Genomic DNA, 26,153 nt, shown 5'->3' with positions numbered 1-26,153 from the left:
GGCCATTTGGCTCAGCACAGAGCCAGTGGGGGAGTGCCCCACTGCTGAATCGCTTCTCTGGTGCTGCAGAGTGTGGCAAAGATTTTGGCTTTGGATGTCGTTGGTCCTGGAGAGCCTGGCTCCCTGCCAGAGAGTGGTGGAAAATCCAAAGCAAGTGACCTTTGTTCCACGTAGCCAGGCTGTCAGGGAATGTGGCCATTGCATTGGTGCCCAAACAGAGCTACCCAAAGGTTAGAAAATCTGCCTGTCTGTGGGGTGTGTCCAACTCGATTCATACAGTTTAAGGTCAGACGGGACCATTGGATCATCTAGTCTGACCCCTGGTATAACACAGGATTTCACCCAGCTACCCCTGCACTTAGCACCATAGCCTGCTTGTGGACACAGAGAGCCGGGACAGCCGCTCTCCAAAGGGGGTCAGTGGACTTGTGCCCCGTATTCCCGAAGGTCTAATGCCACTGCCCTTCTTGTCCTCAGACCTTCTGGGAAGCGGAGTTGCATCCTGACAGGCTGGAGAAGAGGAAAGTTCCCATACAAGCCAAAGAGCTTGACAGGGTGAGCTAATGACAGCAGCTTCCAGCTGGGGGAGATCAGCTGCAGGAAGCCCCATTCCGTAATTCTCTGATACTTGAGCACTGCAGTACAGTCATTTAGTGTGGGGAAGCCGGGCGGGTGTTGGGTTACAGCTGGCGTTGGGAGTATTGATTCCCTTCTGCCAGAGAATAGTTCTGCGTATTTTAACTGTGGTTACATCTGCACTTGGAGCTGAGTGTGTAATTCTCAGCATGGATAGATGCAGCTGCACTAGCTCAGATCCAGCTAGCGGGCTAACAGCGTAGCTGCAGCGATGCAAGTGGCAGGCCTGGCTGGCAGCCCCAAGTCCGTATCCATCGGAGATGCTAGGCACGTGCAAGGGGCAGCCAGCCTCTCCCTCCCCTTGGGCCACCCTGGCTGCACACTAGCGTAATGAGAGCTAAGCGCAGATACATCTCTCTGCAAGCTGGAAATTTCACCCCCATCTCCAAGTGGAGAGGCAGCCTGTTACCTATTATCTAACCCTTCTCCCATCCTTTCCCCCTTTGGAGGTATTGTCTATCCTTCCACCTCCATTTACTGAGGGTGGAGTTTATGCATAGGAATTACCAGTGGGCACTTCCAGTGTCCCATCACCTTCATTGACAAGCACCATATGCTACAAGGGGAAGGTACAAGACAGCCCATGGGAAGTTTGCCCTCTAACTAAGGTGGAGAGGAAGGAATTATACACCTCCAGCTGCAGGTTGTGTGTGTGTGTGTGTGTGTGAATCCACACAGCTGAATTCACTGCAAATCTTTCCCCACCCAAAGCTGACATGACAGGCTGTGTTGAGAGATAACAAGTCCACTTGCCATCCCCTGCATGCCTGGCATAAAAAATGCTCCCAGCCAAGCAGCCATTTGGAAAGGAGCTGCTGGCTGAATTTTGCCCACCCTGAGTCACTGAGATGCCCATCCTACCATAATTATTCAAGGTTCAAAGTTTAGGAACACTTGCTAGCATCTCCCTTCTTCCCCCTTGCACGTGCTTTAAGAGATCTTCTCTGCATCTCCGCACCAGCAGTTGGGCTGATGGATTAGCATTTTATTGCACGGGATGGTAGGGGGAATTGCATTCTTGATATGTTACTATGGCGACCAGAGCCACAAAGATAACCTAAACCTCTGAATGAATGTACCCTGGTTTAAACAGGCTTAGATTCTCAGCCGTCTGTGCCTGAAGATTTTGTGAACAAACATTGGGAAAGTTTGACTAGCGGCACTTCGTTTGTTTTCTGAAAGAGGCTCAAGAAAGGAATTAAAGAATTGCAGTCCCTGAAATCAGCAGAGCAGCACTGCTCTTTGCAGCCACAGCTCTTTGTACCTGGATTGAGCAGTGAGCAGGCTTTTTGTCTGGCCTGAGATTTGTTCTGGTGCCCTACTCTTTGCATCCCTCCTACCATGACACTAGTCTGAAGCTGGTGCCAACATTTATTTATTCTTCTAGGCACCCATTCACAAAAGCACTCATTATTCAAGACAACACCTAAGCACATGCTTAACTTTAAGCGTAGGTTTAAATCCTTTTGAAGTCAATGGGACTTATGCACGTGCTTAAAGTTAAGCATGTGCTGACGTGCCTTGCTGAACTAATTTAGCAAAATTTCACATAGAAACATTCACTGATTTCGGTGGCCAACACAGTAACATGGCAGAGTGAAGTTTTCCATCACAATGATCTTGTTTGTCGTGTCCATGGTAGAGCCAATATATAAAATTGAAGTGGTCCTCATTTTCATTGAGAGTATTTCCCAGCCTGCTCATTTCTCTTTTGCTGCCTTGGGAGTGAGGAAATTCAGTCAGTGCCATTTTTATTTAGTGATTATCTTATTGTCAAGCTGCAGATGAGATCAGACTTCTCACAGATTTGCTACGAAGTGGAAATTTTTTTCCCTCCACAGGTTGAGTTTTCTTGGTGGATGTTAAATAAGGTGAATGGGTGTAAGGTTGTGAAATGTTGCACCTCGGCATGCAGCGATGGTGTAAACTGCATCCTCAGGCCATAGATGTGAAAGATCATTTGCCTTTTCCGAGAAAAGGAGGGACAGCTGTGTGGTTAAGGCCCTGGATGGGGTCTTGGGAGAGCTGGATTCAATTTTGGGCTCTGTCATAGACTCCCTGCATAACTTTCATTGTTACTTTTACCTTCCTGTGCCTCAGTATAACAGGCTTAAAGACATCTCCTTTGTCATGTCTACTTAGAAAGCCGGTCAGGGCAGAGACTGTCTCTTATTCTGTGTACATACAGCACCTAGTGCATTGGGATCCCAATGGGGCCTCTCTGCTCTGCTATCATACAAATGCATAATAGAAACTCAGCATGCAAAGTAAAACGCTGCAGCTTACGCACAGCCACACCACAAACAGGGTGTGCATGTGTGTGAATCTAATGTGAAAGTAGCACTTGCTGAATATTTCCTCACTTCAGTTCTTTGTATGACCATAATCTAATGAAAAATGCCCGCTGCTCTGTTGGTAACAGCGCGCTTCAAAGCAGCAAGGACGGCGGATACGCTCATTCTAATCAACCCAGCCTCATTGAAAGGCAGCTCTAACAAGTTGAAAGCGCCTGAGCAACGCCCCCTTGGTTTGAGAGGAGATTGCTTGCCAGATGCCTCTTTGGTGCTGAAATTCGTTGCCTGGCAGGGAAATTGATGTTGGAGTCTCTTTAATGTAAAAATAATGGACGCAATCAAAGCTGCCGCCAGTCCCCACCTCCCTGCCGTTTGGGAAGCTGTGTGACTCAGCAGAGCAGAAATGGAACAGGAGCCAAAAATCTTCCTCTCCTCCCAACCCAAGTCCTCCGTGGGCTGGCGGACTCCACACTCGGCTTCAAACGTTGATGGTCTGGATCATGCCTTGGTCTAATGCAGCAGTGCAGGGAATGAAGATGCTTCCTTCATGGACGCATTAATGCTGCCTGGATTGTCGCTCCAGACCCTCGCAGGGGAGAGCAGGGGCTGTTCGCCTCATGCTTTCCCTCCCACATGCTCCCACCTCATGAGTGAGGCTCTGTAGAGACATGGCTAACCTGGCTCCTACATGCCCACAGATGATCAGGGTAGGGGCACCTCTGCAAAGGGCTATATCGGATTACTTTCCCCACACTTCGCCCCCAATGCAGCAGAGACATTGCATCTCCAAGGTGGCAGAGGAACATTGCTGCTTGCTGAAGGCTGGGCACCAGGAAAGTACAGGTCATTGTCAGCTCAGAGCGTCAAAATTCAGCGCTTCGGGGGTGGCTCTGCTTTAACGGACTGAGTCACTGGAAGAGGCGACATTAAAAGAGAACAATGATGCTTTGAGGATGTGCTCAACAAGCCAGTGCGAGCATCCGCAAGAGAGAGAACATGAGGAAACAGCCTAGCAAATTCCATGGGGGCAGGGATTATTAATGAATCAACCCCCTAAAATAACACTTCTACTTCATGTGCTGCCTTAGCACTGAGGACTTTGAAGGGCCGGATCCAAAGCCTGTTCATTGAATTCAGTGGGCTTTGGATCAGGGCCAAAGTGATTTGCTAACGGTTAACCCATCCACCAACCTGGGATGATAGGGAAGTGAAATTCAGGCCTGTAACCAAAGGCACAGAGAGATTAGGTGACTCTTTCAAGGCTATGCAGAAAGTCAGTTGCAGAGCAAGAACAGAACCCAGGGAGTCCAGTCATGTACTCTAACCATTTGAACAGTGCCGCAGACTGGTGCAGCCAATGTGCTGTAAGCTACTAGTCCTGCAGTATCCAGCCAGGGCTGGCTTTTGCAAGACAGTGAGTCATTGCAGGACTTGCACGACTCTCGTACACCAGGTGACAAGCCCCGGTGATGCCTGGGGTTGATCACTACTCTCGGCTGGTTGGCTCGCTGTTTCTGAAGTGCTTTGAATATTGTGTTCGGCCTGAGGCCTTGCTCCTGAGAACCTAGCACTGAACGGAATTGCTGCACCTGTAGCTATGTCGCCACAGAGAAACCTTCCTTAACCAGGCCTGTGTTCCCCCCCCTCCCCTTCTGTCACTTCCCAAAGGATAAGGAATGGGAGCGTCTGGCTCACAGGGGCAGTATCCCGTAATGAGCCGACTCTCGCCACTTGCGAGGGAGAGTAACCACCGGGGGGGTTATAACCCTTCTTTAGGAACAGCGCATGGGGCTAACAGTAGAAACTCACCACTTACAGATGGCTCCAGTCCAGCTGACAGACGTGTGGCAAGTTTAGTAGGACAGGGATGTTCTGCAGCAGGCTGGTGGTCCAGGGAGCATGTATTTACTCCCCTAGCGATAAGGACACGGACACTAGTATTAATGAATCAACCCTCCAAAATAAGACAGCCATTTCGGACTTCACCTAACACCTTGTGACTGAGGCTCTCGAAAGGCCTGCTTCAAAGCCCCTTCATTGAAGGCGTGGACACTAGCTCCTGTACCATTCACAGTAGTGAGAGGATTCCCCTCCTCTTGAATGGGGTCAGGGTCAAGCCCCAAACCATTATTTCTAATTTTTTAAATTTATATTTTGTAAATGAACTTGAGACAATTAGCAGGTACCATTGATTGTCACCCAGACGAGGACCGAGCTCCTCTACCAGACACCTTGGCTCATGCCTGCAGTGCATCCTTACTACCTTTGCCTCAAACACTCCCCAGTCAATCCCTGTACCCCTGGGTCCCGAACAGCTCTGTAGGGCTGCAGTCCCTGACCTGCAACATAACCCTGCTCTGCCCTGCCATCCCCGTGTGCCCTACTCAACTCTGCCAGTGTGTCTCCAGCCTAACAGGCAGTGCAATCTGCTCCTCCAGTCCTGAGCTGTGCTGGTGCACAGAGGCTGCCGGACTTTGGTGTGCTGCTGATTCCGAGATAGACAAATGTTGACTGAGATTCTTCCTTTTAGCCTCAGGTAGGATTTGAGCCCAAAGGGCGAGGGGGGGATGCTAGTGAATGTAACCCCAGGAAACTAAAGTAAAAATTGCCAAACCCCTTGTTTCATGCAAGGAGCATGGGAGAGGGAGTGGGGGTCCAGGTGGATGAGACACATCCTAAGCAGTTGTCACCTCTGGTTTGAGGTGGGGGAACCTGTAATGGAAAGGAGCAAGACTGTCATACACAGTGTGAAGCAGTAGAGTCTTGCACAACTTAATGAAGTTTAATATGAAGGGTCTCTCAAATAGAAGCAGCCAGCCTCTGTTAACATGCATTCTGTCCTTAAATGAAATAAACTTTCCAGATCCTGGAGATCAGCACCAGCCCAAATTCATTTTTCTAACAAAGTCCTTTGGTTCTTTGAAACATTTTCCTCCTCTGAATGAATACATTGAAAACAACAGAAGGGTTTGGAAGATGTTTTGTTGGGTCTGGGAAGAGTTGTGTTTTCATACCACAGCTGTAACTGAAAAGTTAATATTAAATAAATGAATGGAGATATACCTATCTCCTAGAACTGGAAGGAACCTTGAAAGGTCATTGAGTCCAGCCCCTGCCTTCACTAGCAGGACCAAGTACTGATTTTTGCCCCAGATTCCTAAGTGGCCCCCTCAAAAATTAAACTCACAACCCTGGGTTTAGCAGCCCAATGCTCAAACCACTGAGCTATCCCTCGCCCCCAATGAATTATCAGCTGCTCAGAAGATGTGAGTCATAATGTTTAATTTAAACTAGTGCCCTGCATTTTATCAGTGCATGTGTCATAGAGCAAAGAGAGGAAGGTCTCTTGGAGAAGTGTGTATTACCTGAGACTTCAGAGATGCTCATTTGCTGAGCGGAAAACTGACCTCTCCACTTCCATAATCATCTTTTCACTAGATGTCATAGCGCCGGCATGTTATAACTAGCCAAGGTAAACAAGAGACCAAAAAACCCCGAAACCTTATTTCTTGTTTCTAACAAGTTTGAAAATTAAAACACCAATATTTTCCTCTTGGTGCTGTTGTCCTAGTGTCTCATATGTTAACAGACAAAGGCACAGTGAGATCCAATGGCTGGGGGTTGGAGTCAGACAAATTTAGCCTGGAATTAAGGTGCCGATTTTTAACCATGAGGTCAGATAAGCTTTGGACTAATTTATTAAGGGATGTGATAGATTCTCCATCTTTAAACCGAGACTGGATGTCTCTCTAAAAGACACACTTCAGGTCCACTACAAGCTATGGACTGGATGAACGATCATGGGCGAAATTCTCTGATCTGTTTTTATGCAGGAGGTCCGACTAGATGATCTCTTCTGGCCATAAAAATCTATGGGCTTGATTCCCCTTAAGGCTGCTTATGTTACTCTGGCAATGAAGAGGGGCTTTACAGGGGGCATAAATTATGTTTACACCCAATTAGGGCTCCTACCTTAGCATGCTCTAAAGTGATCTTGATGTTGATGGGAATCAAGCCCTTTGGTTCTATATGTGTATGTAATATTCAGGCAGGGGAAATCAAAGCTCTGGGGGTCTGGGGATTATTGACTGGAGCCGAAGCAGTCTCTAGTAACCAAGCTTTGTCATTGTTACCAGCACACTGTGTATATAACCAGTGAGAGATCATGCACATCTGGAGAGAACACCCCGAAGCTGCAGTGTTGGGGTCTGGGGCCCATCTGTGGCTATATCTCCACCGGAAAAAAGGGCTGTGTTTTTTTTCCATCAGGATTGCAGTATCAAACTGGTGTAAAATCCTAGTGGTGATCAGACACTAACTTTAGCTTGTCATGGCCAACTCCGTGTCCCTCTCCCTAGCCGTCCTGGGGTTGACCTCAGCTAGCTAACTTGAGGCCAGACGTACACTTTGTCTCAGCTAGGCTTTTAAATTGACCTAGCATGTTGGTGTTTTTTGCAGTGATGACACAGTGACATCTCTCTTATGTGCCTCTAGAGCAGCTTGCAGCCCAAAGGCTCTGACCCTGGTAAGACTTATTCACATGCTTAGCTTGACACGCGGTGAGTAATCCCGTTGAAGTCAATGAGACCATGAAGTGTAAGCCTTAACGGGACGGGGACCAAAGTGTGTAACCGATTGCACTTATGCAGCAGGCATAGGCTGCGCCTATCCATAGGCTTGGCAGAATTCGATTTTTATTTTTTAATGATTTTGACAGATAATATTGATGTTTATTTTTAAGCATGTTTTCCATTTTTATTTATTTTAAATGTCTGCGGTTGTGCAAAATTATGGTTTGTAAACTTTTTTTTATTTTTAGCTATTTAAATGTTCACAATTGCAGGAAATTACGGGTTGGTTCGGACAATGGAGGGTCCGAAAATTATTTATTGAGAGTGGATGTTGAGAATCAAAATGTTAGTTTTATAGCTGTTAAAACACAAACTGTTAACATCACATGTCAAAATATACAAAGTAAATATCCTTAAATCAAACGCTAGTAAGTTCTCAAGCAGCATTTTTCTTTCTTTGTCTATCTGTAAATGTTGATTATTATCAATGGAAATATTTTTCCATTGGTTTGTGTCTCCTGTCACACACACATCCCAAAGGGCTTCACAAGGCAAGTCTGTGTAATTGTTCCCAGAGTATTGGCTGGTCACCTGACACTGGCTCTTGCTTCTTGTTTCTGTCCTTAAAGGATAGCTAGGCATAATCTGAACACCTACTTCTCCATTTAAGGCCCTGCTGAAGTTGGGACAGGGACACTGAGGGACTGCAGCTGGGAAGGGATGTGTCCATGAGAGGCACTATCTGTAAGATGTGACTCTCACTATGAATAAGTTGCAAACAGATCTGACACTCTCGCTGCAGTGAAATACAGGACTCATACACTTCTAGCATAGCATGTTTAAAAAGACTTGATAGGCAGAGAAGATGACATTAGCACACTTAACATCCACATCCCAACCTGCAAACAACTCAGGTGCACCGAGGTAGGTCAAAGGGATTGTGGTTGCTGATGTGAAGTAAAGATCCTGTTTCTACTGGCATTGGAGCTTTCTTGTAAACGTAATATATCCTCTGTAAAACCGTTAGCCTCTATTCAAAGGTACAAACACTCCTGATACCCCTTGATAGATGGCTGTATCCAGATGAGAATGTCAACAGGACCTCATCCTGTTATATCTGTGTCCGTTTCCATCGCAGCCTCTGCTATCTTATTAACCCGTTTCTTACTGATGAGCTAATAACTGCATCCTTGGAGGGAATTGACTCTGCAGCAGTTATGAGGAATAGCTTTAATTCTCTTGGAACCCAGAGGGAATTCCCCACCTGCCTCCCTGTCTTTTACAAAAGCCTCGGTTGCCCTAGCTCTCAGCCAACCAGATCCCTTCTGCTCGGGTGAAGAGCATACCTGGTCTGTAGCAATGTGAGATGGCTTGTGTGTGGGTGGTTGACTCCCTCCACCTGTTTTCTGGCTATGTCCATCCTGGCGAGTTGCTCAGGGTGAGAATTCAGCTTTAGTGGGACTTGAGTTTGAATAGCTTTAGTGGTTTGGCATCATTCAGCATTTGCAACACAAGGAAAGAGGGCCTTCTGTCTGTCTGTTTTCAGCCTCTTGGGGATTAGTTGAAGGTTCTCAGACTCAAAAACTTGGCATACAGAATTTCTGTTTTCTAAAGGGTTTTTTGCCTCACACTATGACTGTCAGAGCCTGGATTTGCCAACCTTCCACAGAATAAAGAGCTGGCTGCATTTACTGGTGGAAAAGGTGTTAAGTATCCTTGGGCATTTGAGAAAGGGACAGGCTCAGAACTGAATGGGGCTCTTGATTGGTCAGAGATAATTGGGTTTTAGCACCGAATGCCGATGGCTGGATGGGCAGTGAATTTAAACAGGATTATGATTTGTTGTATGCTTGCACTGTGCTTAGTGTTGTGGGCCTTCTGCCTCCATCCCAACGACAGCTTCTGTTATCTAACATATCCTTGTACTAAGAAAGCTGAAAGCCCTCTCAGCTGTTAAATGCTTCCTTCCCTGCACTTCTAGTTCCCTTTCCCATCCTGTCTTACACAGGCCTGGTCTACACTACGCTGTTAAACCGATTTTAACAGCGTTAAATCGATTTAATGCTGCACCCATCCACACTACACTGCTCTTTATATCGATTTAAAGGGCTCTTTAAATCGATTTCTGTACTCCTACAAAACGAGAGGAGTAATGCTAAAATCGATATTACTATATCGGAATAGTGTTAGTGTGGACGGAAATCGACATTATTGGCCTCATTATTTTACAGTAGATACCCACAGTGCACTGCTGCAGAAATCGATGCTAGCCTAGGACCATGGACGCACACCACCGAATTAATGTGCCTAGTGTGGACGCACACAATCGACTTTATATTATCTGTTTTATAAAATCGGTTTAAGCTAATTCGAATTTATCCTGTAGTGTAGACGTAGCCACAGAGTAAGAAACAGTCTCTGCCCTGGCCTGTGCTTGCTAAGTGGACAGGACAAAGGAGGTGTGATTATGCCTGCTATATAGACTGAGGTACAGAGCAGTAAAGTAACTCACCTACAGTCAGGCAGGGAGTCTGGCAGAGCCCAGAATTGGTCTGCACTGAGGTCTGAGGTGTGCTAACATTATGCAGCTTAAGAGGTGTTCCAACACCGCATCCTTTCACAGCGTTGACAGGCCCTGATGCTGCACGGGTCTTGCTGGGGACAGAATTGTATACGACCTAGGAGCAGTTGTGGCAGCCTGCCAGTAGTCCTTGCTCCCATCCTCTCGCCCAGTGTCTGTGGACACACAACAACAGAATGAAACATCCCATGTTCAGCATCGGTCCCTTCCTTGCCTCCAATGGATCCAAAATCCTTTGTTTAAAGCTGAGAGCGCACAGTTTTAACCTGTTTCTTTCCTACCCAAAGGGTCTCACTTTCCTTCTTGTGCACGCTTCGCCCTCTCCCTACTCCTTGCCATTTTATCTCTGTACTTGCTCTCTTCCAGGGTTGCTTCTGTCACGCACTTCTGCAGGCTGCCTGCTCAACAGGGGGCTGGGACCATTGTAAAACCTGCTTCAGACCACGTGCCATCAGCCCAAGACATCCGGATATAAGCAAGCGTGCGCAGCCTTTGTCGGGAGCATTCAGCTCTCACAGCGTGAAGCGTGGACCCTTGTCCTTAAGCTGCTGCAAGTAAACATCCATCAGTTTTGAAACCATCCCTGTTTAAGATGCGGCAAGGGAACATGGTGTTCCACATGCAGTGAGTGTTTATCGTTCCACTGGCTTCTCTCCTGAAGCTCAGAGTGGTCTCTGCAAAGTAATGAAGACACGATTCATTAACTGCCAGTGTGGGAAAGGCATTTATAGATTTAGCATGGAGACGAAAATTCTCTGAGCATCCCTGAAACTCTGTAAGCAAATTATTGCCATTATGTGCAATCAGCCAGCACCTCTGTTTGCTGTTAAGAGAGCCGTGTAGCTGGAGATATCTAATTTATGGAGAATCGTCAGCAGGGTTGGAACATATTTGGGGTATGGTTGGCTGTGTCCAACACTAAACTCACTCTGAATTCCAGACCCCGAGAGGAAACCCTCAACTCACTCCCCAAAGAATTCTTGGAATGCAAGAAGGTGAATTCATGGCTCAGCAGAAGGAAAAACTTAATCACTCTCAGTAAGGGCTTTTCCTGGAAGCTCTGGTACAAAAAAGCAAAACCATCAGCAGAAAGGAAACTGATAGACTCCTCAGCTTGGGTGCAAGCTGGTCCTGTGCGTCTGGCTGGGAAGGCCTGGTATCCCAAAGACATTCCCCCCTACCTGGTTTCCCCGGCAGCCCATGACCTCTAAGGTGTGAGACACTGAGACTGTGTGTAACATTGCTCCTGTCCCAGTGTCTTCCCTGACAGGATCCTTGGCAGCACTCATCTGCTTTACCTCCACTTCACGACTTGTTGCAACTCACACTTGCAAAGCAGTTTAACTGCACTGTGATAATACTGGGGCCAAACCCTGGTTTGGAAAGCACTGATCACTGGGTGTTAAGCAGCGAGGCCCATTGCTTCAGTGCCTGCAGTTTGAAGTGAGCCATTTGTTCGTTACTCGTAGGAGTTTATAGCTGGAAAGACGTGCCGTCAGCAGACTCCTTGTATTAGCTGGATGAAAAGGAATTATTTTAAGGGAGTCTGCAGTCTCTGTTCAAATGGGGTAACTTCATTAACGGCAGTGGGTTTACTCTGGATTCATACTGGTATAAGTGAGGTAGCCTGGGTGGCGAAGGTCTCTCCAAAGCAAGACATTAGGAGCTGGACTTGTGCAGACTTCATTAAAGTTTAATAAAACTCGATCTAGTGCTAAATGAAATCACATTTCTCTTGTCCCTGGCGTTTGAAGACAATTTAATAAGAGCCGTCTCTGGCTGCATGGTCAAGCAGGAGAGCAAGCAGCCAGCCTGGCTCTTTGCTCAGAATAATTTTATTTTAGTCACAAATGACCTGGGTATTCCAATAGAAGAAAGGGAACAAGGAAACCAGCCCAGAGTTGCATGACTGCTGCTCGCTGTGCCAGGCTGCTGGAGTCAGTTTGCTCTTTAGATATCTCGGGGGGCTGCCTCAGCTCAGAGTGATTCTTGTCAAGCACGCTGTATGCGTCAAGTGGCTTGTCCCACTGACCACCCTGGTAGATGTCCATTGTCAAGTTTGCTTTAGTGCTTTCCTGCCACCTTGTCTGTTTTTCTCAATTAGAACTCTTTTAAGGACTCTGCTTCTGGAAAGGTATTGTCGCTACTTGAGAAACTGCACTATTATCTGAGAAATCACTCCCCACAGCTGAGGATTCTAGCGTCAGGACCAGCGTAAACCTCTAACTAGCATCTGGTGCTGGCCTCTGTCTGAGACAGGGCACTGGACTAGATGGACCTGAGTTCTAATCCAGTCTGGCCATTCCTGTGTTCTCTGTGGCTACATTGCCCATCTGTAAGAAGCAGGCACTGAGTTGTGGTTATCAAGATGTGTTGACCTGAGAGGTCGTTATTGACTGAGGCTTGGTCAATATTTTCTTCAAAGGGTGATGAACACTGATGTTCACTCGATCCTGAAGTCAGAAAATGGATTGTGACCTGCATTCTGTATGCCTGCAGCAGGAGTGTCTGAAAATCTCTCCAGTACTCCCATGAGTGTCAGAGGTGTAACAGGGTTTTGGTTTAGAAAAACATCGTAAAGAAATGTTAGTGGAATTTCTGAAACAACACAGTCAAAGGCAGGTCAGGTCCAAGGACCAGAGAGAGCATTACCTCTTATGAACCCATCTGGAAGTTGAGATTTACATAGATTCTTTAGCTCGTCAGAGGTAAATACTAGTTTTCACACAGATTCATGCAATGGTGGTGTAGCTATGTTGGTCCCAGGATATTAGAGAGATAAGGAGTGGGTGAGCTAATATCTTTTATTGGACCAGCTTCTGTTGGTGAGAGACAAGCTTTCGAACCACACACAGCTCTTCTTCAGGTCTGTGTAAGCCTGAAAGTTTGCCCCCTCTCACCAACAGAAGTTGGTCCAATAAAAGATATCTCCTCACCCACTTTGTGTCTCTGGTTTTCACATAAACAGTCCTCCTCTGAATCTTTCCTGAGAAGATCTGAGATTGGAAATAGCTACATCTCCTCCTTTCGGTAGTGGCTGCTTCTGGATTTCTAGCACTGAAACTAGTTTGACTCAGTTGTGTATTGAGTGTGGGTGGTGGTGTGTGTCTTTCCTCATCAGAGCAATCTTTGATGCCTTGCGATTCAAATGAATTGGCCTCTGTGGGAGGGAGTTTCATTGGATTGTGTGGAGATGAAAGGCTACTGGAAATGGTGCTAATGCAGTTGGATTGAGATGAAAGGTGAAGGGGTCTCTGCATTGATCTCCAGCATGCAGCATGAAATAGAAAGGAGCCGGAGATTACACCGCTAGAATTGCCTGTAAAATATCCCACCCATCCCTGCTTGGGGATGGCTGGGTGGGGGCTCCACAGTTGGATGCACCTTTCCCTCCCCTTCGCCTTACCCCATCCACAGCTGTGATTAAAGTTAAAGAGAGTTGCCTACATATACCCCTGTGCTTTTCTTGACCGGGGCCGGGCTCAGCACGTGAGAGTGATGGGGGACAGCAAAGTGTGGGGTTGGATTTCTCTGCCCCTGGTGGAGTTTGTCCCCTGTTCTACACGCGTGTTCACACACAAGCAGTTAGAGACTGACTGATAACGCTGCCTCCTGCGAGTGCTGGATGCACCAGCTGGGATGTATTGGGGAGGGTGCCCCAGACCTCGCCAATCCCCAGCTGTCAGTAGGGTCTGAAGTATCCAGGCTGGGATTTTCAGAGAGGAGCGAGGTACCCAAAGGCATGAGACTTGCATGCCCTAGCCGCCCTCTTCCCACTCTACACTGGCCCCTGTTGGGTTCAGATGTGGGTGTATCTGGAGCACTGGGGGAGGTGTTTCGCAGGCCACTGCAGAGAATGTGCCAACAATTCCAGCTGGTGACAGATGGCCCAGCTGGGCTGCAGCAGGGAACGGCCCTGTGCTGACGACAGGAAGCTTAGGAATCCCAAATGGCTCTCTTCTGTCTCTCATATCTCTGGGTCCCCTAGCAGGGAGGCTGCTGTGTTTGGGAGCTTAGTGCTAGCCTCTGGAGTGAGGACCAGCCTCCCCTGGATCGTAGTAACTGGTAAAAGTTAGCATTTCTACAGGGCTTTGCAGCTCCAAAGCACTCTGCAAACAAAGACTAATTACTGCAGTCTCTGCCACATTAATTCTTCAGAGGATGAAATAAACAAACCCCCAGCAAGGTTAGATATGTAACAAATCCTAGCTTTCATCCCAGGTATCGCTCCTCTGCACACCCTGGCCACTCAGAATCGCAGGGCAGATTCTGTCGGGGCTAATGCAGATTCAAAGTTAGTCTCTGTCGCTTGAGCTCAAGGAGATTCTCCACTAGCTGCTAGCAGTACAGAGCCTGTGACAGACAGCTGAGCAATTCTGTTTCCATCCAGTTGAGGGGGGTGATGCCCGTACACAGTAGGCCAGCGGTTCTCAGTCTGTGGGTTGGGACCCATTTTAATGGGGTTGCCAAGGCCGGTGTTAGACTTGCCGGGGCCTGGGGCTGAAGCCAAATGTCTGAGCCCCACCACCCAGGGCTGAAGGGCTTGGGTTACAGCCCCCACCCGCCCAGGGCTGAGGGGCTCAGTCTGGGTTGTGTAGTGATTTTTGTTGTCAGCAAGGGGTCGCGGTCCAATGAAGTTTGAAACCCCTGCGCTAGGCAGTTCATACCCTTATTCTTTATGGGCTTGGTAGCTTCTGGCTGTGCTTTCTGTTTTTACTCAGCGGCTGAGGGAAGGGCACTTTTGCAAGAGGTCAGCTATAATAATTACTTAAAGTACATGGTAATTAAGTTACTCTGTTAATTTGCTGCCGGGCAAAGAATGAGAGAGGTCTGGGAAGCTTACTGGGCTCCCGCTTAATGGCAGAAGCAGCCAATTACCACAGGAAGAAGGGGAGGGTTAAAAGAAGGACCGTAGGACCCCGTGGCCCATTAAAGCAGCCACAGACTGCCTGCATAGCCCCTAGTTAGATGTGACTTTTCATCTTGCAATTGAAATGACGCCCCCAGCTGTTGTAGAGGGAATAACATCATGGCAGGCTGTGATTCTGTATTGCATCAAGGAGGGCCGATTCTGTTCTCCCTGCCTGCTGTCCCAGAAAGGAGCAAAGAGAGACTGAGACATGCGCCTTGGTGGCTTACGTTGTCTTTACGTACATGCCTAGGCTCAAGGGAAGGACGGCCCAGTGGTTAGGGAACAGACCTAAGACTTGGGAGAGCTGGGTTCAATTCCCTGCTCTGCCACAGACTTCCTGTGTGGCCCGGGGCAAGTCACTTAGCCTGTCTGTGCCTCGGTTTCCGTCTGTACAAGGGGGGTAAGAGCCTTGCCTCATGAGGCGTTGAGTGGATAAATCCATTAAACATTGTGAGGTGCCAAGATGCCATGGTGATGGGGAACAGATAAGCACCTTGGATGGAAGCAGCAGGGGAAGGGAATGTGCAAGGAGCCACATGCAGGCAAAGCTGATCAGAATGTCAGAGATTGAGCAATCCCAGCGCAGAGTGGGAGTGGGAAGACAGGGGCTGGAGCTAGGCTGGCATGAGGGGGGGATGGGGGGCGTGGCTTCTTCCCCACCTGCTAGCACCCGGAGACATGTTCTAGGACAGCATCCTTGGAGGTGCTGCTTCTGCACATGCAGTCCTTGGAAGTGAGCTGTCCCCTGGATCCATTTTCACACCAGAAGGTCCCCATCTTCTCCCTCCCCAAGCCCAGCGAGTTGCAATGTTTTGGAGTTGTGTCCACACCTGTGGGTGTTTTGCTTTGCTCTTCTAAGAGGGTTCTCCCTCCCTCAGAGCAAAGCAGCCCTTGTTAATTTGGGGATCCCTTGAGGTCCTTTCCTTGGCATTAACCTCAAAAAATTCTATCCAAATTCAAGTTTATTTTAATGGGAAACCGTAGAGGGGGTGAGGTGGGGGGAATCTGTCCCCTGCTGGGTTTGTACTGGATTCTGCTAATAATTTGCTCCCCAGCATGGAGTGGAGCATAGACTCCAGTATGTTAAATCAATCTCTGGTGATTTCATTAGCTGCTAATACAGGCTCTGGAATTGTTAGCATACACATTTATTAGCATGCTTGCTGCCTTGATCTTTTAGACTGGTCACTTTTTCTTTTTAATTGTTCTTCCCTGTACAAAAAAAATGTATCCTGCATCCATGGAAGCACTAGTTGTAACATTTAAATTACTCCAGTTATGTTGGCTTTGGCCCCAGTTCCTCATGAAAAACAACACTGAGCCACTGTAATTAAAATAAATGTGACAGCCTTATCACATCAGCCATCCCCACGACTTGGAAATGCGGGAGTTTGTTCTGATCTTGATGCACAGGGAGGGCTCATGTCCCTCTTCGCCTACACACACAGTGAGAACGTGCTCCGAAACCGGAGGGAGAGGAGCAGCAAGGTCCATGTGCATTGGCAGCCAAGGTAGGATGCCTTGGGTGGAGTGAGAAACCCAGCCGGTTTGTGAGGATTTTGTCCATGCGCTTCGCAGACAGTCTGCATGGGCTGCAGTGCAGCCAAGCTGTGGGATGAAAGCCCAATGTTAATAGCAGGTGTCTTGGAACCAAAGTGGGTTCCAGACATTGTTAAAGTGAACAGGTGCCTGAAGCACTCAACTCCAAAGGAAAGGGCCAACACCCAGAGCCACCTCGCCCAGCCACATGGTCTGGAGGGGAGTGTACAGCTAATGGGGTTTACTGGATTTCAGACTAGGGGGCTGGGACCCAATTGGCATGTGGGTGGTGAGCAACAGAGTGTGCCTGTTGCTGAGTGTCTATTGCTTGATGATCTACACTTCAAAGTTGCATTGCCTAGCCACGTCAATCAGGAATGTGGAAAAACCCGACCCACACGGCTATGTTGGCAAATCCCCCAGTGTAGACACAGCTGTGTGGGCTGGAGAGGGCTTCTGTCCGCATGGCAGTCCTCCTACACTGACAAGACTTCTGTTGTCATAGGCCACCCTCTGTTGAGGGGCCCTGCCTGTGTGAATCCTTGGAGAAGAGTGAGGAACAGGCAGAAAGGCGCCTGGCCTGAGCCTCCTGCACAAGGGAGCTATCTGCAGGCAGGTCTTTTCCCAGTACCATTCTGGGAAACAGGAGCTTGTGTCATCAGAGAATGTTCACAAGTCACACGGAGGAAGTACCCTGCGTCTGCCTCACTGATTCCTCATCCAAACAGCGGTTGCCTTCCCAGGCCCTGAATTTCAGCGGAAGGCAGCACTGGAGAGGCAGTGAGCCGCGTAAAAGTGCCCATCACGTGTTGCAGCTACACTGCCTGGGTGCCCAAAGCCATGCACACACATCACAACTTCTGCACCTCAATGGGACAATGTTCCAGCCTAGTGCCAGCAACAGGAAACCTGAGCTCTCATCCCTCTGTGCCAGTGACTCACTCAGACCTTGGAGGGTCCCATCCAAAGCTCACTGAAGCCAATGGGAATTTTTCTGTTCACTTCAAAGGCAGCTACATTGGGTTCTTGTCTCCTGACTTTCAAACCTGCAGCTGCCACTGATTTGCTGGGACTTGTGGATGCTCAGCATCTCAGACAGTGGGTCATTAACCGGGCTCTTTCGGAGTCTGCCTCTGTACAGTGGGGGTCAGGCTGTGAGGCTGGCAGACTAGATGGCAGCTCATTGCCTAGGTCCCCAGGCCTCAATTGAACACTGACGGTTACAGAGCTGGCACCAGACTGGCTCAGCTGTGTGCTGGTATTGTTAAAATAGAACTATAAGAATATGTTTAGTGTTTAGACTTCATTGAATGCTTGTGAGCTGCTGCCTGCGTCAGTCTCACTCACGACATCTGTATCCCATATTGTAAGGCATATTTGAGCATTTGCATTGTAAGCCACCAGACAGGAGAGAGACATTAACTCATGTGAAATGGTGGTGTGTCCTGCCTGACAAGGAAGGCCTATCAATGCCAGACAGACTAGATTGGAACATTAAAGAGGACAAAATACTTCCTTGTTACTCCACCCCTCCACCTTGCTCCCTCCTCCACACACACATGAAGATAAGTCTTGCAAGTTAATTCCTCCCATCAGCTGAGTTTGCAGTTCAGAGCAGAAGAGGGAACAAGGAGTAACTGGATCTCATTGCTGTTTGACTCTGAGGGCAAGGGGTTTCTAGGCATAAGCAAGGGATCCTCAGTTGCTTAGCCTGCATTAACCCTAAAGGACATCTAGAGCTTGCTTCTATTACCTTTGGAAACTTAAGACTTAAACTCATTTGGGTGTGTGCATTTACCTGCCTTAACCTTGTAAATAATTCTCTTACTTCCTTTTCCCACGAATAAATCAGTAGATAATTTATTATGGGATTGGCTACTAGCAAAGTCCAATTGACCCGGGGTGGGTGAGTGGTCCTTCGAGACTGGATATAACCAGAATATTGCTGTGATTCATGGTGTAGAAGCCCGTCTCTCACAAAGACAGTCTTGCCTAGGTGAAGAGACAGCCCAAGGGGACTGTCTGTGACTCCATGGTTTGGCTGTTATGGTGCCTGAGGAATATACACTCGATACTTGGTTGATAAAATCTAAGTATAGAACTCAGCCCATTTGGGGGTTGTGCCCTGGGTCTTAGCAGTGTACCCTGAGGTTGGTACTCATGCTCTTGAGTCTGCAGGACAGCTTGACACAGGCTACCCTGTTTATTGTTAGTTACCTGAATTGTGGCAGCTCCTGGAAGACAGACGGACACCAGTGCCATCCCCAAGGAGCTTACAGAGACCTACATACACACAGCAGTGCCAGCCCCAAGGAGCTTAGACACTGAGTGCAAAGGGAAGTCAGGTTCCCAGCATCCATGATGGGACTTGGGGATGATATGGGGACTGTGAGCTCTCTGGGTCAGGAACTATCTTTTATTTCTGTGTGTTCAGCACAACGGGGGCCTGATCTAAATCAGGGCTGCTCAGCACTAGCGTGATGCAAATAATTATGAACAGTGTGATTTATGTTCTTAAAGCACTTTGGAAATGTAGAATCCAATCCCTACTCAGGTGAGGAGTTCCATTCACTTCAGGGGGCCGGGCTGCAGGATTGTTTGTTTCTATTACCGTAGTGGCTAGAGACCCGCACAGAGACTGAGGCCCCATTGTTCTAGGTGCTGTGCCTACATATAGTAAGAGGCAGTCCTACCCCAAAGAGTTTACAGTTTAAATAGACAAGACAAGAGGGTGTGTCAGGAAGCAGACACATGGTGAGGTTAAGTGACTTTCCCAAGATCACACAATGGGTCAGTGGCAGTGCTGGGAATAGAACCCAGGACCTAGTCTAGTGCTTTGTCTGCTAGTCTATGCTGTCTTTCACCTGTAACATGCCACATAAGTCTTGTTGCTCTACCCTGAAAGCAAAGGATAAATGAACAGACTGATATGTCAGCTGGTCTAGAAGCACCTGCAGTGCCACCTAGGAACAGCTCCCGTCTCCAGTTCAGCCACTGCCTGGACCTGCTGGAATGAATGTGTTGTCATTGCTCTTGATTAAAGCACACGGGAAACACTAGCACCCAGATAGTTTCCATAAGAAAAATACCCGGAGATCAACGACCAGGAGCTGCATGTTGTCGACTGGGAAAGTTTTCAAGGGCGAATGCATGAATTCTGTAATTAAAATTAATGTGGCCATTTCTGCTCCTGGGCTCTAAAATTCTAATAAAACCCACATGATAACTTATCTTATACACAAAAATTAAAGTGCTCTGGATACAGATGGATTTTTCCCTCAATATTTATTATTTCTTTTCACTTGGAGCCAAGGAAACTTTAAGAAATAGGAATTTATATGGCACCCTATAAACTGCAGTATAAATTGTACACTAGGATCTCTTCAAACACCAGCTGAGATACAGGTACCACTGAGGTGCAGGACAGCACCAGTTTGCCACAGAAAAGGAAGCAGAATCCTTCACTCAAATGAAACGGCAAGAGGATTGAGCTAGGCAGAATGTAATGTACCAGAGCTGAATGGGAGTATACCTCACCAATGTTGTTGTTTTATTATTTGTATGGTGGTCGTGCTTAGGGGCCGTGTCATGGGCCAGGACTCCATTGCACGAGCCACTGTGCAAACAGAGGTGGTCTCTGTTCTGAGGTGCAAATAATCTATTAGCGCCTTATTTTTGCAAATAGTGCTTGGCGATCTTTAGGGATCAGCCTCTCCCCAAGAGGAATCTTATCTGAAGGGGACCAAAATACGACTGAAAATAAAGCATAGATTTTTGACACTGAGGGTAATTAACCATTGGAACAACTTACCAAGGGTGATGGTGGATTCTCCATTGTTAAATCAAGATGGGACATTTTTCTAATCGATCTGCTCTAGGGATTATCCTGGGGGGCTGGTTCTCTGGCCTGTGCCATCGAGGGGGGTCAGACTCGGTGATCACAGTGATCCCTTCTGGCTTTGGAGTCTATCAGTATGTGAAATGCTACTGCTACAAATACAACCACAGCTACCTCTGGCTGAGTTGCTGGCTGGGATTCTGGCTGTCATGGCTCTGTTCCAGACCTGCTGCCGACTCGCTGCTGGGTGATTCTGGGCAAGTCATTTAGGGCCAGAGTTTTCAAATGCACTCAGAGTTAGACCAACTTGGAGTGTGTTTGGAAATCCCACTCAGTCTGTGCCTCAGCTCCCCACCTGTCACACGGGGATAGTAACACATCCCGCCCCCCAACCTCCTTTCTTTGGCTGCTGTGTCTTTTTAGGGTAGACTGGCAGCTCTTTGGGGCAGGGACTAGTGAGGCCCCGATCTCAGTTGGGTCCTTCTAGGTGCTACTGTAATGCAAATTGGTAAATATTAATAAGAATAAATTGGCATTTTATGGTGCTTCTCATTTGTAGATCTCAGAACACTCTACAAGCCTGGCCTCAAGCATTAGGTGAGCATGAAGTTAAATGACTTGCCCAAGGTCATACAGCTAATGGTAGCAGAGATAAGATTAGAATCCAGGAGCCTAAACTCCTTTTTCCCTGCAGTGCATCCTGCCGCTGTATGGCCTGACTCTGCAACTCCCGCTGACTTCAGTGGAAATGCTCAGGATCAGGCCAGTAATTTTCTGTGAACGAGCATGCCTCCTACAGAAGCCTATGTGTCAGTACAGGAGTAGGCAGCTGTCACATCTCTATCTCAGGCAGTGGAAGAACCCCTCTGCCGTGCACCTCTCTCTGGGTATTGATAAGATGCCTCAGAATTGTAGGTGTGGATTTTCTGTCGCTCCAAGCCACCCGCGGCTGTGTCTGGCTTTGGCCTTGTAGGCAATATCGGAACAAGTTAATGTGTAATTTTAAACTTAGTGATCAACCCTGACCAGAATGGTGAATGCTCTGCAGCTGTCAGAAAATGAAAAGGGGATCGAATTGAATTGGCCAGGTTTATTGAATGAGCCATCAATATGAAAGGGGGAGGCAGCGAGCCAGTGCCCTGTGCCCTGAGGTAGGGCTGTGTGCGCGTGCGTGTGTGAGTGAGAGCTGGCTGGATTATATTGTTCTCTGCAAGCAGCAGAGTTGCATGCGTTAGTGTTTCATTGCTAACAAGGGGGGCCGAGGTGGGGGTCTTATTCCATTTCATGCTCGGGTGCAAACTGGCACACGCAAGAGCGAGCGTGAGTCCCACGCCTGCTTTGATCACCAGCACCAGCCTGCCTCCTCCAGCATGTATTGTTTGAGATCTGCAGGTTGTTCTCTTGATGCTATGGTGGTGCTGTCACTCTCAGGAAATGAGCTGTCAGCACAGTCTAACTCCGTCTGTCAGGTACAGGGCTTGGCGCTTTGAAGCCCCCACCTGGAGCTGTATCTGCAGCATCTCCCCTGGTCAGCCTGCTGAGCTATTTCTAGCTAATCTGGAGTCTTGTTAAGTGTTTAAAAGCAGCGCTGCAGAGGAACAACATGCAAGGTGACAGTCTCAGCTGCTTTAACTTTCCAGCATTGAGAGCATGTGGCAGGGGAGTGAGATTCCAGCCTGGAGATGCCTCTCTTTGCTCCTTTTACTTGTCTGAGTTTAAAATTTGCAGTGGAAAGTTTGCCTGGGCAGCAGTCGGTTAGTTCGGGGCCTCGGCAGAAGGACTTGTGTTAAGCAGAGAAGAGGGGATGGGAAGAGTTCATCACCAGAGGTTTTGTTGTTGTCGTTTCGTGTTCTGTACAGTGTTTAATGCAAACTATGCTCTCATTCCCTGGCGATCCTTGGACAGCTCCCCAATCCCACCCCAATCTGTGCTCCTGTTCTCCCAACACCCATTAGGTTTGTTCTAGGCCACAGGAACCAGAGAATGAAACTGACCAACCTTGTTTCCCCATCCAAGCAGAGTGAAATTCCAAAAGTCAAGAACTGGCACAAAGCCATAGGGGGTAGCTTAGCAGTGTGACCATCAGAGTCAACATAGCTGCAGCCAGAGTCCAGTGCAGCAGCATCGACTGCACCTTTCTGTCCAAGGTGGATACACTCGGTTCACTGTGTTTGTGGAAGCTCATGTTTAAACCCTGAGGCTTTCCCTGCTCTGACTGCGAGGGTGTGACAGATCCAGAGGTGCTGCTGCCAGGACTCAGTTTGCCCCATGACTTCAGCTGACGTTGTCTCACCCTTTCCACCGCTGTACATCAGCTGATGCCCCTTAAACCAGAGGTGGCTCCATTTGAATGGTGGTAAAGTGGTCTGGGATCCTTCAGGAGATGCACTTCGATATTTGAATATGCACCTATGGCTGCTCTGCTTCCCCTCTCTCTCTGATGGGGAGGAGTCAGGTATGGGCCCCCTTCTTTGAGCGCTATGACAGCTTCCCACACTTACTGCACTGAGAAACGCTAAACCTCTGAGACATCCCATTTCTGACAGTGCCCGCATAGCCCTTAGGGAAGGAGCTGACTCATCTTTGGGTGGAGGGTCGCTCATTTCAGTCTCTGGGCTGTGGTTTGAAGGCTTAGCCCGGGAGAACTGGTGAGTTAGGTCTCTGGTTGGTGAATTAGGACTGTATTTTCCCTATGGCCAAGGGCACTAACTGGGCCCCTTTGTCGGGCAATTCTACTTGAAAAGCCAGCGTTTGGATGGGCCTTGGCGTCAGAGCTCTGCCTTCCCTTTGCCCATGGGGGGCATCATGGAGGAAGCTTGTTCTGCAGCTGCCCATGCCATACTGGGTCTGGGAGGAGCAGAGGGTTTAATGTGGCACTCAGTTCACCCCCTAGTTAGCAGGAAATACAGATTGGCCCCTCCTCTTTTGCCAGCCTGTCTTGGGACTGATTCCCCCTCTCCCCCGTGTGTGTTTCAGAATTTCCGTCTGCGACGAAGACAAGTTCCGCCACAATGAGTTCATCGGGGAGACGAGAATCCCACTGAAGAAGCTAAAGCCCAACCAAACCAAAACCTTCAGCATCTGTCTGGAAAAGCAGCTGCCGGTGAGTGAGGGCAGGGCTCTGGGATGGGTGACTGGGAGCGGGGTAGAATCTAGCTCTGACTGATCGGCTCTGCCTTTGGCCTCCTTGTCTCCTTTTCACTTCTTAGCCCTTCCTCTGCTGCTTAGAGGGTGCTTTGAGAGCCCCTCTCCCCAAACGGGTGTGGAGGGAGTGCCCCCTCGCCAGCCTGGCCGTTGGGAGTTCTGCCTCTAAGTGCTCATGCTTGGCCACATGCCAACAGCAGACCTGCTGCTGAGCCTCAGCGCTGCAAAGGGGCCAGCAGCGACAGCCTGACTGGCGACACCCTCCTCTCCCGCATGGCAGCTGACAGGCTGAGGAGGCCTAGAGGGAATTGGACCAGCCAGAGGGGAAAGATGCAAAGCCAGCAGCTCTCCACAGCACCGAGAGGAGAGAGAGTCCAGCTCGTGTGTTAGTGCAGCGCAGCATGGTTTGATGGGATGGCTCCAGAGCATAACTTATTTAGCCTTGGAGGAGAACTTGCGTAAGTGTTGTCATGAGCTGGCTAGGGTGTGCCACCGCTGCCCTCTGTTGAATAGAATTAGAACGGCTTGACCATGTGCCATAGCCCTGTACTACTAATGGAGATTCTTCTTTAGCTCATGTGGCAGGGATCTGTGCTTTTGGAGTGTGTGCACCTGACGGGGGTCTGTTCATGTGCAGTCCTGTGTTACATGGTGTGCAATGGAAGTGAGGTTTGTTACAGTAGGATAAACAAAATGCTAAACTCTGATCACCTAGAAATGCCGGCTTTGCAGCCAGGAGCGGCTCTAGGGATTTTGCCACCCCAAGCACGGCAGGCAGGCTGCCTTCGACAGCTTGCCTGCGGAGGGTCCACTGGTCTGCGGGAGGTCGGACAAAGCCACAGGACCAGCAGACCCTCTGCAGGTATGCCGCCGAAGGCAGCCTGCCTGCCGCCCTTGCGGTGATTGGCAGAACGCCCCCAGTGGCTTGCCGCCCCAAGCACATGCTTGGCGTGCTGGGGCCTGGAGCCGCCCATGTTTGCAGCTCATCCCACTCTTCATGTGGAAAGGTGTGAGGAGGAGAGTTCATCCTCCCAGGCTAATCGCGGTGTCCAGGCTAATTGCTCACACTAGCACCTTTTGGGTAAGAGGAGCAGAGCTGCAGGATGTTTCCTTGGGCTGGGAGTCCTCTATCAGTGCGGATCAGTTCCTGGGGAGGTCACACAGTTCACAGATGCTGTTGTCCTTTAAAAGTATCCATCCGTTTCTTCCCCTTAAGCAGCCCTGACAGCCAGCCAATCGCTTTCTCCTGCCGATCAGCCCAGCAAGGCTTATTGGCTCCTGGGTCTCCTGGTAGACGTCCGCTCTCGTGCCAGGGGAGTGGTTGCAGATAAGCATGGTTTCTAGTCCTGCTGGGGTGTCCAGGCAGGTGCATGGAGAGAGCTGTGTGTTTCCTTGGAGTGCAAGCTCAGCAGCGAGTGGTCCATGAAGGATGTCGGTACATGGGGGTGTGCAGGCACCTCGGCTGTCCTACACCCCAATGGCAGCATTGGCTTCCACTGAGTGTCTCCTGCTACTCGCTTGCTCGCGTCAGACCCTGCAGTGAAATCCAGGCCACTGAAGCCAGTTTGGCTATTGACTCTGATGGGGCCGGAGCAAGCAGGCTGCTGGCAGGCTGAGCCTTTCCAAACCACCCACTTCCCATTAATGCTTCCAAGTCCTTAGACAGCTGGAAACCTTGGCCGTCCACCGCCCAATCCATCTGATGATTGGATCATTAAATTCCCTAGGTCCAGTTTCCCTCGTGCCCCCAGTCACACCCATTTAAAACGGGAGATACCCCATTATCCCAGGCTGAACAAGAGCAAAGTCAGGCCCTGGTGCAGGGTTGCATTCAAACCCACCCCATCCTTGGTCATCCCAGGGTACCATGCACGTCCCCTTTGTGCTCCAGCAGCCTCGGCATGCCCAGGCCCCACATTGCTTGCATTGGGGGTGAATCATCTCCAGATTCCCTTTCCCAGGAAATCCTTGCCCGAGAGTGCGTGGGAGAGGCACCGTGACTGAATCGGACACCTCCTTAGATGTGCCATTAGGTATTATTTGGGCTGATTCTAATCCCGGCTTGCAAGCAGGGCCTGGCAATAACAAACAGGGCTGAACTGCCCTCCTCAGTGATTTGGGCAGTGATTTGTCACCCCAGGTGAGTGCTGCGCTTTGGCTCTGAGTCTCCCCTCCCACGCAGCCCCTGACTTCCAGCCCGTGGAACAATGGTATTAGCAGCTTTCGGAACCCAGGCTGTAAGCAAAGAGCCGCAGGGAACTCTGTCTGCAGCAGGTGTAAGTGGTGTTGCTGCACTGCCTGGGGCCATCAGATGCAGCGGGCAGCCCAGGCAAGGTAGCTGAAGGCTAGAGCTGGGTTTCTGGTGAAAAATGCAGCTGCGGTGACCCTGAAACACTGTGTGAATCTGTGTCCATTTCGCCAGATTGCTTCAGTTAGAAAAAAATCTGAAAAAATCCAACTGCTTAAATTGTCCCATTCATGAGCTGATTCAATTCAAATTAGATGGAAGGATAAACAAACGTAGATCTGGGATTAGGGTTTTCGACTTCTCGAGGGCTAATTTTAAAGAGTTAAGAAAATTAGTTAGGGAAGTGGATTGGACGGAGGAACTTGTGGATTTAAATGCGGAGGAGGCCTG

The 26,153-nt window shown here is 48.9% G+C and overlaps 1 protein-coding gene across 1 annotated transcript in view; it reads left to right on the top strand.

Annotated features, from left to right (window-relative positions):
- DOC2B (double C2 domain beta) overlaps nt 1-26,153 on the top strand; it is a 137,787-nt gene that overhangs the window by 79,250 nt on the left and 32,384 nt on the right. Inside the window, 1 exon segment of the mRNA XM_032793091.1 lies at nt 23,348-23,474. Coding sequence (XP_032648982.1) covers nt 23,348-23,474 — 127 coding nt within the window.

The sequence above is a fragment of the Chelonoidis abingdonii genome, chromosome 20 (genome assembly GCF_003597395.2).
Source record: "Chelonoidis abingdonii isolate Lonesome George chromosome 20, CheloAbing_2.0, whole genome shotgun sequence".
NCBI lineage: Eukaryota > Metazoa > Chordata > Testudines > Testudinidae > Chelonoidis > Chelonoidis abingdonii.
The sequence above is the reverse complement of the archived record's forward strand: the minus strand, read 5'-3'. Positions and strand labels throughout refer to the sequence as shown.